This window comes from Vipera berus (assembly GCF_964194415.1).
Source record: "Vipera berus genome assembly, chromosome: 2".
In the NCBI taxonomy this organism is placed as follows: domain Eukaryota; kingdom Metazoa; phylum Chordata; class Lepidosauria; order Squamata; family Viperidae; genus Vipera; species Vipera berus.
In genome coordinates, this window is record NC_138203.1 from 49,156,220 (window position 1) to 49,175,229 (window position 19,010).

The 19,010-nt window shown below is 34.4% G+C and overlaps 1 protein-coding gene across 10 annotated transcripts in view; it reads right to left on the bottom strand.

The window, feature by feature from the left end:
• PJA2 (praja ring finger ubiquitin ligase 2) overlaps positions 1-19,010 on the bottom strand; it is a 62,109-nt gene that overhangs the window by 34,398 nt on the left and 8,701 nt on the right. For 6 of the 10 annotated variants that reach the window (XR_014025302.1, XR_014025303.1, XR_014025304.1 and 3 more), the window contains exons 2-5: positions 16,863-16,975; positions 13,687-13,887; positions 10,860-11,907; positions 7,556-7,741 (exon numbers count right to left, since the gene is read on the bottom strand). Coding sequence is in view for 6 of the 10 variants with exons in the window: in XM_081319351.1 (XP_081175477.1) it covers positions 7,556-7,741; positions 10,860-11,907; positions 13,687-13,887; positions 16,863-16,905 (1,478 nt within the window). In the remaining 4 variants the exon portion in view is untranslated. The remainder of the gene's footprint in view (positions 1-7,555; positions 7,742-10,859; positions 11,908-13,686; positions 13,888-16,862; positions 16,976-19,010) is intronic. The other 4 variants (XM_081319353.1, XM_081319355.1, XM_081319354.1 and 1 more) reach the window with 4 other exon arrangements.

A 19,010-nucleotide genomic window follows, 5' to 3' on the forward strand; every position in this document is an offset into this window, starting at 1 on the left:
GAGGAAAATGAATGTAATAAATATATCTCTTTTTATGTAGTTAAATTAGAAACCAAGCTATCATATAACAAATGCACATTACAAACAGATGTTAACTGTTGGACTGCTGTAACATCTGGGACCTAACGCTTGAATAAAAAGTCAGATCTCATTGAAACTTTACTGAGTCTTAGAAAAAAAATCACAAAAATAGATAAAGATGTCTTAATATTATTCTTTTTGAAAATATGAAAATGTGGATGTGGATCTCAACTATCAATCTTAATTTTTTTCAACTCAAGTCAGAAACTAAGATATTTGTGACTAGGAGATGGTTGTTTTTTTAATTTTCCTAATTATGTACTGTAGCCAATGCTGGCTGAAAATACAATGAAATTTATGATTCTAACATAGCACAAAGGTTGCACGATTCAAAAGAAACAGGCAAAACTGAAATGGAAAAGAATAACATTGTATATGAAGTATCTATATGAAAATCCATGAATGGAGAATGAAAGAAATTTTGAAAATATTTTTATAAAATACAGAAAGAAAATTAAATAAGTGGTACTGTATTATTATTACAGACCATTATTATTACATTATTATTAAAAAGGTAAAGGTTCCCCCGCACATGCGTGCTAGTCATTTCCAACTCTCCGTTTCAAAGCCAAAGAGCTTGTCCGAGGATGTCTCCGTGGTCATGACTAGACGCCAAAGGCGCATGGAACGCCAAAGGCGCATGGAACGCTGTTACCTTCCCACCGTAGTGGTCCCTATTTTTCTACTTGCATTTTTACGTGCTTTAGAACTGCTAGGTTGGCAGAAGCTGGGACGAGTAACAGGCGCTCACTCTGCTACACGGCACTCGGGATTCGACCCGCCAAACTGCCGATCTTCTGATCAACAAGCTCAGCGTCCTAACCCACTGAGCCACTGCGTCCCTTTATATTATTATTAGACCATTAAATCATTGGAAGTTATATAAATATATTCTGAAAAAGATGACATAATATTAATAGATGCTGTGAATACTGTTAAGAATTGGATGTTTAATTAAATTCTAGAGCTGTCTTGCTGATAACTTTTTATCTCAGGAAGAAAAGGAAACAAAAGATTATGGTGCATTCGGTTTTAGCTTGGAGTTATATTGGTTAGGATTACTTGGATAGAAATTCAGAAGAAAAGAATTCAATACTGGTGGAAAATTTTGAGAATTAGTATTGGATAATACATCTACTTAACTCTGAAAAGATTGGAAACTGCTATGGCTGCATAATGAGCTGAAATTTTAAAATAATATATAGGAGAAAGAAGGATGCACATAAATCCAAGCCTTGAGTATGACACAGCAACCTGAATCTTTATGTATGGTACCAGAAGGCTCAAACACAGAAAGAGCTGAAGCCTACAAAAAATATTAAAAATGGAGCAAAAGAAAAGAAAACAAGGATTAAATAGATCTGCTGCTTGGGAAAGTGAAACATCAATCTGTAAGCAAAAGAAGGCTGAAATTCTCATTTTCTATTTTGCAAGAGAAAACCTTTTACTAGCTCTGTAGTATCTTTAAGTTTCTGAAACCTTTTAAATAATATTCCTGCATAAACATGATCTAAAATGTGATGTGTTTTCCACATAATCCTAAAACTAGATAAAGAGAATCTGTTTACACAAATGACTGAAAAAATTATATGTGTTCATTCATTTCTTGAGAAAAATGATCCAAAAGACTAAAAAGCTTTAATCAACCTGAGGATTTTTTGATAAATCTGCTTTTATCAAATTTCAGTATTTTTGTATCTGAATGTAATATAACATTAGATAAAATTAAATAATCTGTATTATTATTCTAAATATGACATTGCACAATGACCAAATATTGTAAGCAAGATAATAACATTAAAAATAAGATTGGTATTTTTCAACTTTTTTTTAGACTTTAGCATTTTGGTCTTTTTGAGTCAGTCTTTACTTCTCTGGTAGGAAGTATAACAATCTAACCTAGGTAGGCAATGAAATTTTCCCTAAAAAGGTTCATATTATATACATGCTTATTATCTGTGCTACCATAAGTGAATCTCCAAATTTGCCCTATCTATTTTTATTAAGATTTATACCCTTTAAGAGCAAAGAAAAATTTAAATCATTAAAAGAAGTCATTGACTTTAGTGACACCATGTTACTGTTTGATTAAAGTCTTGTCAGTTACAGGCAGCTGTAAGCAGGCTAATTAAGTTCACAGAACTCAGTTGTTTACTTGCAGTTAGCACTTTTTAAGGGATTGCTGCATTGCGGAGAAAAGCAGCTCAGGAAGAGATTGCTTGTTTAGGCAATCTCTTTACTCTATGAGGGGAAGATAAAGAAAAAAATGGGTCAGGCACAGAACAACTATACAACTATAACTGACTGTAAGGCAAATATGTGATGAAAAGAGAGATGTTGCAAAGGTAATAAATGTGGGCATTGATTGCAAAGTTACTTTTTCATCTTTATAACTCCAAATATTTGCTGACTGAGTTGCCTGGAATATTGTGATATTCTAGAATGCATGTGAAGCAATTTCCTTTGTTTTACCCAAAACAAGAGTGCAGGTTTCTCCTTTTTTGTTCATTTTCTAAAGTGTTTAAATGCTTAAAAAATACTATGTTGTTTGCTCTTTTGGCATTTATGACAGTAATCCAAATGGCAAAAACCACATAAAGTATTATATTACCAGAGAGGAAGAGGTAGACAGTAGTATATATGTTATAGAACCTCTTGTTAATTACTGAGGTACAAAAGTATACTATATTGTAAAAATGTATTTTATGGAAGTTGAAATCTTGGTGTGGTTGTGATTCTCTTGTGAATTATTCCCTCAGTTACATTTGCCATTTTGTAAACCAGTCTCATTTCATATAGTGATGGGCCTAGTGATATCTTCATATCCCATACAAACTATCTTCATATCCAAACTATCTTCATATCCCATACAAGTCATATTACTAGAAACATTCCTTATTAAATAACATTAGATATAAACAGTTAAAAATATAAAATGTATTGATGCCATAAACCAGTTTTAATGACCATAGCTCTATTTGTAGTGAAATAGATTTAGTTTGCTGTGCTTATGCCTGTGTACTGCTCCTCCTCTTTTTAGATTCCTTTTAGATTTTTGCTTTATATTTTTTAGCTTTTTATATGAAATATTACACTGATGTATTTTTATGCTTTTTAACTGTATCCCACCCTCCTTATGCTAGTCTTTGCTTGTAAAAAAAGATTTGATTTGATTAGTGCATAAAGGGATTTGTCCTTTTATTCCAAGGCTGTTAAGCTTAATGAGAACTCTTTGAAAAGGGACATTATCTAAGGCTTTTTAAAAAATCTAAGCAGACAGTGCCTATTGGTTTATCCTTCCACATCCTTGTTAATACCCTCAAAAACCTCTGTTCAATTAATTAGGTAATACTTTCCCTTAGCAAATCTATGTTGAGTATTCTTGAACAAGGCCTGTGTCTCCAAAGTTTGGTAATTTTATCTTTAATAGCAGTTTCCACTAACTTCCTTAGAACATGTGTTAAGCTGACAGGCCTATAATTCCCTTTATCTCCCTGTGAGGCCTTCTTAAAAATAAAGAGTTACATAAGCTAACCTTCCAGCCCTTCACCTCAGAGCCCAAGTATAAAGACAGGTTGCATATTTTACTTAGGTGGTCTACAATTTCAGCTTTAAACTCCTTAATAATCCTTGGGTGGATGCCATTAAGGCCTGGTCATTTGTTAATGTTCAATTTGTCAATAAGGCCCAGGACTTCTGTTATCACCACTATGGCTCAATTCATCTGATTCTTTTCCTGGAAATAGAAACTCAGGTTCAGAAAACTGTCCTGATTTTTCTCTTGTGAAGGCAAAGAATTTGTTCAGCTTCTCTTTCTAAATAATCTGGGTTTGGGCCATATTCCTTTGGCCGTGTTGAGTATCACATGTGACTACATTATCCTTTCCTATGTCCATCACATCGCCTTTAGAAGAGACATACTTTTCAACTCCTTTCCTAAGTATTTATTGTTTCCAGTTCTAATGTTGCTCAACTCGTCAGGTTTTTCCCTACTACTGTAACATCATTGTAAATGTCAGTAGTTTGTTTCTGTTTTGGTTCATGTCTACAGTATAGATCCACCTTTTTCCAAAACACCCTCCAATGCTTAATAAACAGGAAGCCTTCCTGCTGTCTATGTGGTCCTGTGTGTGGAAGTGATACTGTTTCAGAGAAAGCTATTTTCAAGGTCCTGCCTTCAGTTCCCTGAGGAGCAACCTGAGTTCAGTTTTTAGGATCTCCTGGCCATGTTTAAGGATGTTTTTGGATAGCAGATGACTTCAGCAATCTTTGTAACAGGCAGGCAATTCACCAGACAGCATACCTATCCAGACATCCTATTTATCCACATTGCTAATGATCAAATCACCTCCCACCAGAAGTCCACCTCCCACAGGAAGAGAGCTGTCAGTGCAAGAGGAAACTTGTTCAGCTTCCAAGGAGTTCCTTCTAAGAGAGAACTTCCCTCTTCCTCAGACTGACATTCTCTTTTGTCAACCACACCAGGTTGACTCCAAAGGAAGACAAAACCTATTTTATAGAAAGTGGCTATAATAAAGTCTTCCAAGTCTGATTGTGCTGTATCTCCGTCCCCTCCATATGCTCCTGTGAATTAAGGAGGTATCTGTCTAAACTTCTTTTGCTGTTTTCCATGTACTGTAGGTTTATTATATTTTCCCTGGTCACTTTGGTAACAGAACCTACAATATTTCTGTCAAAACCATTCTCCTTACTATACCCTTCCCCTGAACCCTCATTCTCTGTAATAACAAAGGAGCTGTTATCTTGCAAATGGGACTCTGCTATTATGTCTTGAGCTTCTCATCCAGCAGCTTCTCTGACTCCACTATCACCCAGCAGTCAAAGAATCATAAACTGAGACATTCACTGCATTATACTATAGCTAGTCCTTGACTTACAACCACAACTGGGACCAAAATCTCAGTCATTGAGCAAAATGGTCATTAAGCAAAATAACAAACGGTCACGTTGTAGTCTGACCACGATCTTGGTTCACCTAGTTGCAGTCATTAAATGATCACATGGGTCATTAAGTGGAGTGCTGGGTAGAGGATTGTCTACCTGCCCTATCACACTGGGAGGCCTAGGGCCTCTCCCCACTTCACCATATCTGGGTCTACTTACCTTTACCTTTTTCTGCAGGCAGGGTCATTCTTATAATTGTTTAAACGCTTCCAAACTATCGTAAGAACAATTGCATTCACTAGTTCTTTTGGTCTAGGAAAATTAGAAAGCTGACAAATGCAGTCATTCTGAAGACTAGACATTTTTCTACCCTACAAATAGTGGTATTTGCTGGAAAGAGGGCTAGTGTTGTGATTCAGCATCAGCCTGTGATAACGGCAGCTGAGTCTGATGATTCTGAAGAGGAGGAGGAGGAGGGGTTTGGAGAGCCTTTGGTGTCAGAGGGAGGCTCTGATGCACTGCAGGACTCTCAGCCTGGCCCCTCCCGTCATGTTCCTCATCAGACTCAGCCGTGTGAGCACGAGGTATTGGACATAGATGATTCACAGCTGGATCTATTCACGGACGCTAGGAGCAGGAGGCATTCCAGCAGAGTAGAACAGAGAAAGGCCATGAGGCAACTCGGTGAGAGGGGGAGAAGGCAATGAGAAGCCACGCCTTGGGACTGCTGATAAAAGGGGAAGGTGTGGGAGGTGCTGCTTGCTGAAGGCAACCGTTTGAAGATCTTCTGCTAGAGTCCTGGTCTGTTATTCCTGTTTAACTCATTGTTTGAACTTTTGGTTTAACTCGTTTGAACTTTTGATTTCTTTGTAAATAAATTTGGTTGGGTTTTTCCAGCCTGTTGACTATAAAAAGGGGTTGTCCCTGACATTCAAACAGGGCCGGTCGTAGGCTGGAACAGAACAGCTAGTAAGCTACTGAATATCATTGTTCCAAAGGCCAAAATTTTTTATAACCCTCAGAATGATGGCATTCACTAACTTCTCAGGATTCTTCCATGCATGGAAAATAATGCCTCCACCAGGCTGCAGAAACAGGGCTGGGATCTTTGAGATCCAAGCTCTGTTTCTGCACTCTGGCAGAAGGGCTTAGTTCCACTTGGCAGCCAGCTCTTTCAGCCAGCCCCCAGAGGTGAGAGGGAGTCTCAGCAGGCACTCTGCAATCTTCCCTGCCAATTTTCCATTCCCGTTCTGGGGAAACTGGTAGAGACTGCAAAAAGCACCCTTTCTGAGGCTATCATAACTTGAATGGTAGTAACTGTTTGTAAGTTGAGGACTATCTATGCATGCTGGCTGTCTACCTTTGCATGTTGGCTGTCTACCTTCATAACTATTCTAGAAGTTATGTATTCTAGAAGTTATCCTAGTGGACAATCACCTAAATATGAGACAGCAGTGTGCTGCAGCTGCCAAAAAAGCCAACACAGTGCTAGGCTGCATTAACAGAGGGATAGAATCAACGTGAAGTGTTAATACCACTTTACAATGCCTTGGTAAGGCCCCACTTGGAAAACTGCATCTAGGTTTGGACACCACAATGTAAAAAAGGAAGGACACTAGAAAGAGGACAGAGAAGAGCAACAAAAATGGTTAGAGGACTGGAGGCTAAAACATATAAGGTTGCTGGAATTGGATATGTCTAGTTTAATGAAGAGAAGGACAAGGGGTGACATGATAGCAGTGTTCCAATATCTCAGGAGCTGCCCCAAGGAAGAGAGTGTCAAGCTATTCTCCAAAGCACCTGAAGGCTGGACAAGAAGCAATGGATGGAAACTAACCAAAGAGAGAAGCAACCTAGAACTAATGAAAAATTTCCTGACAGTTAGAACAATTAATCAGTGGAACAATCTGCCTCCAGAAGCTGTGAATGCTCCAACACTGGAAGTTTTTAAGAAGAGACTGGACAGCCATTTGTCTGAAATGGTATAGGGTTTCCTGCCTTAGCAGGGGGTTGGACTAGATGACCTCCAAGGTCCCTTCCAACACTACTACTACTACTATTATTATTAAATTTAATATATGCTTACCCTGTTTAAATATATTTTGAAAATTCTATTTCTTCTATTTCTTTTTAAGTTTTTGTTATATTATTGGGGTTTTTTAAAGAATATTTTAAATTTGCATTTTAGCCCCTCTTCCCTCTCAAGGGTTCTCTGATTCTATCACTGTTGCTAGGGACAGGAAGACCAGCAGCTTACTAAAGTCAGAAAATCATTCCAAAACTGTATCAAACACAGGTATATCTCCCCCCTCCCCCCGCAAACCTCACATGTAATTCTTTAATCCATATACCTCTCTTTTAATGACTATTTTCCACCCACCTTTCCTCTCTGTTTCTCCTTTTCTCTCAGCAACACTTGTATGTACATGTTTAGTATAATACAGTGGCACACAGTATATGAATATATGTTTATGTACATTTTCTATGTTGTGTATAGACTACATACAGTGCATACAGTATAGCATAGATTTTTATATTAAAAAAGCACTTCATTAATAGAATGACATACCGTGATTGGAAACCAAATTCATTATGTTCCTCTTCAACACCACTGCTATCACTCTGCTCTTCAGGTTCTTGTTCCTCTTTGCCTGGAAGTGTCTCCCAGCTCTCATCACTGGAGGACTGATCTTTCACAGTCACAGAAAAATAAGAAGGCAGGGATGCAGACCATTCACCATCACTGCATTCTGAGCTGCAATTTGAGAGAGTCCAGTTGCATTTACAGATTGACAGAGTTAATATTCACCATGATTCAATCAAGCTAACCATAAAATGAAAAAGATCCAAGAACATGTTTAGTTTCCCCTTTGGATATGAACATGCTCAAGTTTGGATGACTCTGTCCATAAGAGTAGGAGATAATTTCCTACTAAAATCATTCTACGAAAAACAAATCCCTTACAAATTTTCCCAGGAGAGTCCAAACAGAAAAAGCTACTGCTTCTTTCATCCTGAAATCCTAATCTTACATCCTATTAAAGAAATAGAATAAAATATTTGTAATCTGATGGGAATGTTCTGAGAAAGGAACACCAAGAAAATTAGGATCTATTTTATTAAAAGTCCCCTCTTGGATACTAAACTTTAGATTCCTCTGCAGCATCAGACTAGAACTGACATAATGCAAAGAAAAATAATAGTTTACTTTAAGCTCATTTTCGATATGAAAATGTATATTTAATAATATAGGACTGGCAATAAACATTTTTTAAACTTCTAATAAACATGTTGAGAACATGATGAAAAAATTTTATGGACATTCATATATTGCTCTCTTTTTCTTCTTACACACACCTAAATTTTAAACAAAAATTGTAAATAAATAAATAATGAATGAATGGGCAGTTCGTAGCTTTCTAGTTGCTAAACATAATTTGCTCCTACAAATATCAAGATTATCAGTCATATCACAAGGAGCTAGATACAGAATAGAAATTCCTGAAGGAATGGATGGAAACTAATCAGAGAGAAGCAACCTAGAACTAAGGAGAAATTTCCTAACAGTTAGAACAATTAATCAGTGGAACAACCTGCCTCCAGAAGTTGTGAATGTTCCAACACTGGAAGTTTGTAAGAAGAGATTGGACAACCATTTGTCTGAAATGGTATAGGGTTTCCTGCCTGAGCAGGGGGTTGGACTAGAAGACCTCAAAGGTCCCTCCCAATTCTATTATTGTTATTATTTTAAAGCTTTTAATTTTATATATAAATTATGGTCTTTTGTACTATTTTTCATTTATACCTTGTTCTCAACCTTGTACAATCTCAGTTCTGAACTATTTGGTAACAGGACACTACTGTAAAATTACAGCACTTTCTAACCACATTTATAATCCAAAGTCTTTTCCTATTGATATTGGACAAGCAATGTCTGTAAGCACTAAAGGAATGATTAACAGCAGACTTGGAATCCTCCCAGTTTTAAGATGTGTTATGAATACTTCCATTATTTTCTATTTTTCTTAATGTTAAATAACTTATATCACAAAGTAGATTCAACATACAAAACAAAAAAGATATAAATCTAATGTGATAATATGAATAGAAAAATAGCATTGGTCTTCAAGGTTTCTGTTTTAAAAAAACTTGAAAATTTCATTTTCATTCAAATCTAGGCAATATTTTTACTATAAAATACTTTTACCATCTAAAATTATGAAACCAAAGCCTTCCCATTTAAATACTGCAATAGTAGACACAATTTCACAATATTTTTGGTTGTGTTCCAAATCCACTATCCCCTTACTTTAGGTATATACAAAAAAATCTAAATCAGTTTGAGACTTCCAAAAATCTGCAGCCTCCATCTTAGGCTTCCAAAAATTTCCTTGTTTTCTTTATTTGAAGGTATGTTTCATCTTCAAGAGACCCCAACTATACACATTGGGGTATTCCTAACCCACCTGGGAAAAAGGTTGGAGTAATGTAATCTTAGGTTAATTTTTTCTTTGGAAGCCAGGTTCAAGGTACAAAGCAAACTGAACATTTCTCAGTTCTTCAACACAGATTTAAAGGAGGAGGAACATTTCTGACAGATCATATTTAACAGAGAAATAGTGAAAAATAATGAAATGTATTCAAATATTCAGGAAAAATATTATTAAGCTCTTAAGGATTCCATTCACCCAAAACATTTCTCCCAATTTATTAGGAAATATTGTAATCCTTTAATAGTGATTATGTAAGATGAACCTTCCCTACAACTTAAGTTTCAGAAGTAGTTTTGGCAGATGGAACATTTTAGTTTGAACATATTAGTGCCACCTTAACCATATGTGAACAGGTTGTACAGTTTTATATAATCTTCAGCTTAATCAAACCTAAGAAATGCATTAACACTGCATTTGCGCAGTTCAAAGCAAATAGTACACAATGGAAAGTCTTGAAGCGTATAACTAATTAAATGAAGGGGTGGTAATTATTTACCTTGTACTTGTTCTGGAGGGTTTCCCAACCCTTTGGACCAACTTTTGAAGGTCTGAGAATTAAGAGGAAAACTCTCTTTGATCGTATGAAATCGGATATTACCTATGCATTTAATCATGTCTTATACTTTTCAGTTCTTCGTTGCTCTGCATTTTTAAACTAATGACAGACACAGTACTGCACAATGGGCAACTTTCTATCAGATGCCAATAATATCTTATACAATTTTTAATACTCTTAGGATGTTTAGACCACTGAAGAAAAAACTAAGTACATTTATGCTATTTCATTGTTAATGATCGATTCAGAGATCATTGAGAATTTTTATGTAACAGTCAGCTTACTTGTTTCCTAAAAAATCACTTCAAAAGACTAATGGATTGGCTATAATCTTAAAAACTAGTCACACTGGCTTGGACAGGGACATAAGATTATAGGGAGTTTGGTGGGATTCTTCTGAGCACATTTGAGTGTTTTTTCTATTCTAGTAAGATGATTTGGGATCCAAGCAATGTTGTTATGGAAGTCACCAAAGTATTCTTCTTGGTAGAATAAATTTCCTTCCAAAAGCAAAAGTATGGAAAACCACAGTTTTGTATAGTTTCTCAAAACATTTATTTGCTTGTTTATTGATAGAGAAAATTAGATGAATACATTTAGCCGAAACTAAACTGATTATTTAATTGTACAGTGCCTGATCCACCCACCTGTACGTACAACACACAATTGGAAGAAATACTAAGTAGCACTATGATATCTGAAAAGGAATTTTAACACTGCAACATTGAGGATTCAGGATTTTTGGGGTCAGTTTTACTATGCATATTAACCAAAAATATTCAAATATCTGGAAAATGTAAAATTAAACTTCTTTAAAAACTTACCTGTCATCTTCATCTTTGTTGGAACTAGATAGATTTCTACCACAATCTTCAAATTCATCCCAAAAAGCACTATCATCTATTTTAGGTTTTTCTTGAAGACTTGTATTTTGTTTCCTTGGTTCATTTTTTATTTTATTTTCAGCCAATCCATACTCTTTGGGGTCAAAAACCATATTAGATTTTTTTTCATTATGCTTTGAGATAATTTCAGCATTGTGTTGCTGGTCATCTACATTATCATTCCACATTTTAGTACTTCTCTTTTCTTCTTCTTCATTAATTACAGACTGTTTTTTATCAACCTCACTAACAGGATTCTGTTTTCTAACTTTGGGTCTTACTACCAATTCAGCTGAATTCTCTTGGTCCACCTTCATGCTTGTAGTACTCAGCGCACTACAAATTCCTACATGTGTCCTAATTGTAGGCTCAGCTGTACTACTGTTTTTCTGTTCTAAATCGTAAGCAGAAACAAGGTTACTTTTTGCTAAAGTTTCTTCATTAGATATTTTCAAAAGTGACTTATTTTGATAAACAGTATCTGATTCTATGTTAGAAAGTCTCCTAAAAGGCACTAGTCTAAGATCTTCAAAACTTTTATTTATGTTATTATAACTGAAACTAGGCAGGTGTGACTGCAAATCACTGAAGGAGTCCATATCTTTTTCTAACTTGGAAAGCATATTGTCCAGTTTTTCTTGAAATAGTCCTGTTTCTTCTTTAGCTAATGAGATAGCACTTTGGAAACCGTCTTCCTCTCCATCACTGCTGTCTGGTTCATAAGAGTCAATATTTACAAAGGCAATTCCATTCTGGCCATGAAGATTGTTGCACTCTTCAGAAGTAGACTCCACATTGTCATTAGAATTCTCATTGTTGGCAAGATTTTGGGGATCACACAAACTGTAGCCTGTTGGAGAAAACACTGAAGTATCTGTGTTGATAGCTTGGCTAGAATCAGCTTCACAAACAGGTTCTTCTGATCCAACATTTGGTAATAATGATGCATCTACCAATGGAGAACATACTTGGCCATGTGGACTGGAACCTTTATATAGAATTATAAAGAAAGATACATTGGAAGGATAAGACCAGTTATTGGATTATATGGTAAAAGAGATATGATAAAATCAGTAATTAAAGATGTTGTATCAATATACAGTAAATCATTTAGAAAAAGTGGTTAGGAAAACTAGGTATCAAAATAACTAAGGTATTTCTCATTTTCAGAAGAAAATCTATTTGCAATAATTTGCAATTCTACCTCACCTTTCAATACTATACCAATAAAGGTACTTGGGGTTTGTTGTGAATAATCAAACACGTCGGTGGATACAGCTCCACTGTTCCCATTAGACATATAGCAAAAGTTACTAACTAAATCAGGAATCTTCCCTCCATTTTGTTCAGGGATACATAAAAACAGGAACGTTCAGCTTGTTAACTTGCTCAACAAACTATGTTAGAATTGTAAAACAAAGATTGACTGTTTTTAGCTTCTTAGGAACAGAAGCAGTACTAAAGAAATTAAATAGTCGCCTTGAGGCAAGATGGGCGGTAAACAAATCCATAAATAAGGATAAAGGTTCTTTTTTTAAAACCAAAAAGAGGCATAAAGAGCAGACGCTAGCAACAAAACAGCATGCACTGCCATGCTTGATTATTCATAATAAACCAGCATTTTGACTTGTTTCTATGGCTCAAATCAGACTATGTATTTAAATAATGAAATTATATAATTATAGCATGCTATATAATACTTCCAAATCATTATACAGTATTAATTTGCTACCTTTATTAAGAATAATCTTGTTCTGAAAATCTTATGCAACTGCCACTAGTAAAAAGAAATTATTTTCTTATAGATCCAAGAATGGGGTATTTTATCATTAATATTAAACAGAATCACCCAAAATATATAGTATTTCATTTAACATGGCTCAAGTTGTGTCATTACTTTGTGAACAGATGTTTCTTTGACTGATTTTATTTGATTCTAGATTTGCTTCCTCTTTCCCTTCACCAAACTTCCCCTTTAATGTTTCTCATTTAGAAAAAAACCATTATGATAGAGTTTGAGATATTTAGTTACTGATGTTCAATTCTGGTTACTATTCTAATGGTACACATATCTTTTATTGTAATTCACATTCTATGTGTTGTGAGTCAATTTTGGTAAAGTAATATTATGTAAATGTGTTAAATAAATACAACGGCTTCCTACGTAATATTGCCTCTGTGGCTGCAGTAGTACAATTGAGGGATATTATTTGGTATAATTTGATTGAAGAAAACCTCTAATAGTTCTTAGAATATTTAAAATGCAAGGTTTGGCAAAACCAATCACAGAGATTTGATAGCTAGAACAGTATTCAACATAGAACCAATCATATAATGTTAACAATTTTGAAAGGCAAACTAACAAACTATTCCAATTAAAGCAAACCTGAAAATAATAATGAATTAGAAATTACAAGTATGGTAGATAATAGCATAACTATACCCCCAAAATATTAAAAAGATATATTCAAAGATATGATCTTTTAATGTATAATAAAGAAAATGAGTACTAATGACCTACTTTTATCATCTATTTTTATATATGTCAGGGTGATTTAAAAATAAATAATGCATACCTGGGGGCAGACTTGGATTACAACATAATAACTATATCTTATTCAAATTAGGTACAGATATATTATAAAGATAAAAAAGATCAATATGCTATTTACAAATTATGTTAAGTTCACAACTTTTGTGCAATGTTTGCCCAAAGTAAAAAGTTTTCTCTGAATCAAATAATAATTTGTAATTATGTGACACACACACAATAAATTTTCTTTCAGAACACTGTCTAGTTCTAATCCTTCACATTCTTCTGTGTGTTGGTTTGAGTATCTTTCTTGATTCATCAGAGATGGTCTGAAACTGACATAGGCATGTCTTCTTCCATATCTTCTCCCTGTAATAGTTTGATAGCCTCCTGCTGGTTTTGGCCATGTGGGTTTTCCAGCTTCCTGACCCATCACTGCAAGAAACGAGGAGAGGGGAAAGGAAGAAAAGATAATTCTAAATATAACAGAATACAAGTTTTAATTAATTTAATTTTAGTTTTAATACTAAAAATATTTGTAGTATAAATATAAATGCTAGCAAGAGTTTCAATTGGTATGAAAGCAAAGAATCGATTAGCACAATATTTTTTTCAATTATTTAGGAACAGTAATACAGGATTCACGTATATCATAATATTGGTGAACTCCCTTGGCACAATATAAAGGATTTCTAATTTTTAATATTTTAACATATACTTTAAAGTATGCTTTTTTTAATTTAAGGGAGCCAGAAAGCAGAGTAAGAACTGCCAAACAAATTACTCTTCACCTTTCAAATTCTAATTCTCTTAATACCAAGCAATCTTCCATTATAGAAAGAAGAGAATGACTCAACTAGAGGCTATTGCAATGTCTTCTAGCTTTAACCATATTAGACTTTATAAAAGAAAAGGGAGAAATAGGGAAGTAGAGAAATTGTGTGCATGTATGTGTGTCTCTTTATAAGTCTGGGGCTATGGGAAATAAAATGAAGAGACCTGAAAGTTGGGGATGTAGCAAGGGAGCAGATATACAAGAGTTCCAAACTGAACTAGATAGGTGAATTATTTTATATAAGCAAAACTGGAAACAAATCCATACCAGGCAGATATTAAGCATAAATTTAGTTTATTTATGTAGTTTATCTCAATTAGCAATTAGTTTGCCCATTTTGTTGAAGACTTACAATTTTGTGATACTATACAGCAGACATGTCAAACTCGTGACGTCACATGACGTCGTGTGACGTATCGGAACTATTTCCCCATTGCTGGCAATGGGGTGGGCGCGGTTTCCTCATGATGCGTCCAGCCCACGGGCCGCCAGTTTGACACCCCTGCTCTACAGTGACTTAAACATTTTCATAGTATATATTAAATAAAATCTTATTGTACAAATCATCTCAGACAAAATATTTAATGAAAGATTCTGCTTATGTTCCTCAAAAGGGTCAGTTATCTTTTGGGAGAAAAAAACCCCTTAATTTCTCAAAATATTCCATATCTATATTTTGGAATAGTGGAAAAGAATCTGTTAGAATAAATAAAAAACTTACCTACGTAGTATTTCCACTAGGTTTTTTTTTAGGAATAATCTTGTAAAATATGTTGGGTTGAGAAATAATACTATTCAAGATATCATTGAAACTCTATAACTAGGTATGAATCTGGCCTTCCCTAGCCCCAATTTATTACTATAATCATCATGCCAGTTGCATATCTTTTAGTTTCAATATGTCTTCTTAAAACTGGTATTTTGAATGTTACCATTCCCACCATAAAAATATTTTTGCATACTGTAGGCATTCTGATGGAAAACATTTGTAATAGCATGTATAAAACCACCTACAAAATCCAACAAGCCCACTAAAGAAATTAGGATTGAAAAGATGAAATATGAGTTTGTCTTGAAAAATTAAATTTACAGGTAGATTTCACTTTAAAATATCTGAATAGCATTATATAAATTATAGTTTAAAACACAAACTGTATTCCAGTCTTTAGCAGATGCAATAGAACTCTGAGGTAGAGGATGAGGCTAGTTGCGTCTAATCAAAATAAGCTTCAGAACTTCTAAAATGATCTATCCTTTTAACTGATCTATCTGACATCAGAACTGGAAGAAGCTAACTCTTCTTCAACACTTCAGTAATGAAGACAAATAGTTCTGAAATTAAAAACCTTTATAAAAATCTATGTGTATAATGAAATTACTGGAACACAGGAGGAGCAACAGAAATAAATAAATGTATTTATTTCAGTACTTAGTTCCTTCTGCAAGTTATCATTCTTCAGAATTCACATTGTTTGTTTGAAGTTATATTTACTCCAAATTGGACTGGCTGTCTATCACATCTGGGGGAAAAAATTAGTTCACAATTTTTCTAATTCTTTCAACTTTCTTTTTTGTTGAAATGAAAATAAACTCTGTGATATCGAACTGAGCAGGACACTGAAGACTTCAATAGGAGTATCTGAATTTGTTTCAAAGGAAAATAACAAGAGACGCAGCTAGCAAATGTATCCAGCTACAAGATGAAAGTCTAAATAAAATCTTGCTAGTTGAATGAAAAAAATTAATAAGTAAATTGTATTTGAGTACAATTTTAATCAATTATATCTAATTTGCATAATTTATTAATGCAATAAAATGATTTCATCTATTATTCAATGTATTATATATATATTAAATATAAATATATATTTAATCAAAAATTGCATACATGTCTATTTAGTATACTGTCATTATATATTTCTATCAAAAGTAAATCTTACTGATTTCAACTTAGTTAAACGCTATAAAACATTGCCAACATAACATAAAACCTTGCCATCTGCTTAACATGCTTTGATTTCTGTCCACGCAATCCACTTTACATTACAATCAGAGTAGTGGAATATGGTATTACAAATGAAACAAAAATACACTTTGAGTAAGAACATCTAGGTCCAATTTGTCCAATATATGAACAATTTATGGTGTATAAACTGATTTAGATTTAGGTTTAGATAAATTGATCAGTTCAAATGCCCAATGTTTATCAAGGCACGTGTTTCATGCTCATACTTAATTTGCAGTCATTATCTTTTCTACATCTTGATTCATATCACAGTACCATACCAAATGTTGTGTTCTATGATTACTTACAATCCAATGCATCTCTGAATAAGATTGTCCATACCCTACAGTTAAAGTGGTTTTCTGAACTTTGATTTAACATTAAATAAAGATAGCCAAGGAATAAAGTCCTCTGAAGACAAGAGTCCTCACAAGACAAAATGTATTGTAAGCTCATCATGTATTTTCAATAGTTTTTGCTGCAACATCTGAACTGTCCCTTATATGTAAAAAGTTGTTCTGAGTTCCATGTTTATTTTCATCAAAAGCCTGATTATTTCAGTATACCTACAATTCAGCAGGGTCCTGTAAGAAAGTACTTCAGTCTGAGCCATATTTTCCCAGTATCTCTCTTTCTGCCATCTGTCTGTCCATCTGATCTATCATTTTATTTGTCCATGAAACCTGTATGATGCCAACCACATGATTTTAATTAGCACCTTTTAAACAAAGTTTAAAAGTACCTATTATTTTAAAAAGTATCTAAAATAAATGCTACATTGCAATTAAGCTGTCCATTGCTTTTTATAAGGTTATTGTCTTCTACACAAATCTAAAAAAGATATTGACCATATGGGGAGCCAGAAAGTATTTCACCAGAATATTTACAGTGATAATAGAACCATCCATATGAAATTCAATTGTTTGGTTTTTTTAAAAATAGTTATTGTTCATACATTAATAACATCCATTCCTAAAGAATGCAATAACTTGGGTTGTAAACTGAATTTTTAACAAAGTAGGCAGTTCTACAAGGCTAATGATAAATTCAATTATATTATTTACATGGACAGTCATGTAAAATTACTTAATAAATAAATACTAGTACCGGTAAATCAACTTTATTGTGATGACAATGGAATAAGCTCAATATAAATGATCAAATGGATACTGCACAGGAATATTAAGTATTAATATTAACCCCTAACTGTTTCAAGTCACATGAAATTTGCTGTTAGATATTACTTTAAACTATTTAGGTATTCAGATTAGGTAAAAATTTTATTTTTTATATTAGTAAAATACACTTTAGTCAGGCAAAAAATGTTGACTGCTATTTCTTGTTTCTTCTTATACTGAGACTTGTAAGAGGACCAAAACACTACTAATTATATAGTTTCTGAAATCTACCTTTCCAGTGAAACAATCGCATATTCCTAGTCAAGCAGACATGGAGTTTTCATACTATGCTAGCTTTAGAGGTTAGGCTCAGGATTATTTAAAAGTTGGGTAATAAATACAGCAGCAAATTACATGCTAAGTTAACATACTGTCTTGGATCAGCATAAAAAGAGAGGGCATTTCTATCTTTTAAAGCAAAAGCCTACCTTGGTGCCATAACACACATCATTAAAGACAGCTTCAGTTTAGAAAATGTATAGATACTATATAAAAAAATGTTCTGGTGCGTTCAGATTTTCTGTCAGCTCTCCCTCCACTGCAAAGCAGACGGGAGGATTTTTTTTTCTCTATATGTCCCCATGTCCTTGCCTTCATCTTATCTCCAGTCCATGAGTAAAATGGGCTTATAGTAAATCTTCCTTAGATGTATTTTGTTTTTCCTCTTAAAGTGGTACCATCCAGAGACATCTTTGAGATGTGTACAGTCTATAATGTTTTGTTACACATCACCTTAGAGGCAGCAATGACTTGAAACAGAGCCAAGAAAGGCAAGCTAGGGAATGGGAATAGCAAAATTCATACCAGTATATCCTTCTGCTGACTCAAAATTGGGGGAAGGGAGGAAATAGTAATATAACTCTAGTAATATAATAGATTTAGGCAGGAAAAATCAAAGGTTTAAGTACAGATTAGGCAAGACCTGGCTCAAAAACAGCAATTGTGAGAGGGACCTTCCAGTTCTAGTAGATGATCACTTGACTATGAGCCAGCAGTGTGCAGCAGCAGCCAAAAAAGCTAATACAATCCTGGGTTGTATAAACAGAGGCATAGAATCAATATCATGTGAAGTATTAATAGCGCTTTATAAAACCCTAGTAACCCTGGAATACTGCAACCAATTTTGGTCACCATATTACAAAAAGGATGTTGAGACCTTGAAAAAAGTTCAGAGAAGAGCAACTAAAATGATCGAAGGCCTGGAGACGAAAATATATGAAGAACGGCTGCAAGACTTGGGTTTGGCTAGCGCTAGTCTAAAGAAAAGAAGAAACAGGGGTGACATGATAGCAGTATTCCAGTATTTGACAGTCTGCCACAAAGAAGAGGGGGTTAAACTATTCTCTAAAGCACCAGAGGACAAGACAAGAAACAATGGTTGGAAACTTTTCAAGAAGAGAAGCAACCTGGAATTAAGGAGAAACTTCCTAACAGTGAGGACAATTAACCAGTGGAACAACTTGACTTCAGAAATCGTGGGCGCCCCATCACTGGAGGTTTCTAAGAAGAGACTAGACAGTCACTTGCCTGAAATGGTATA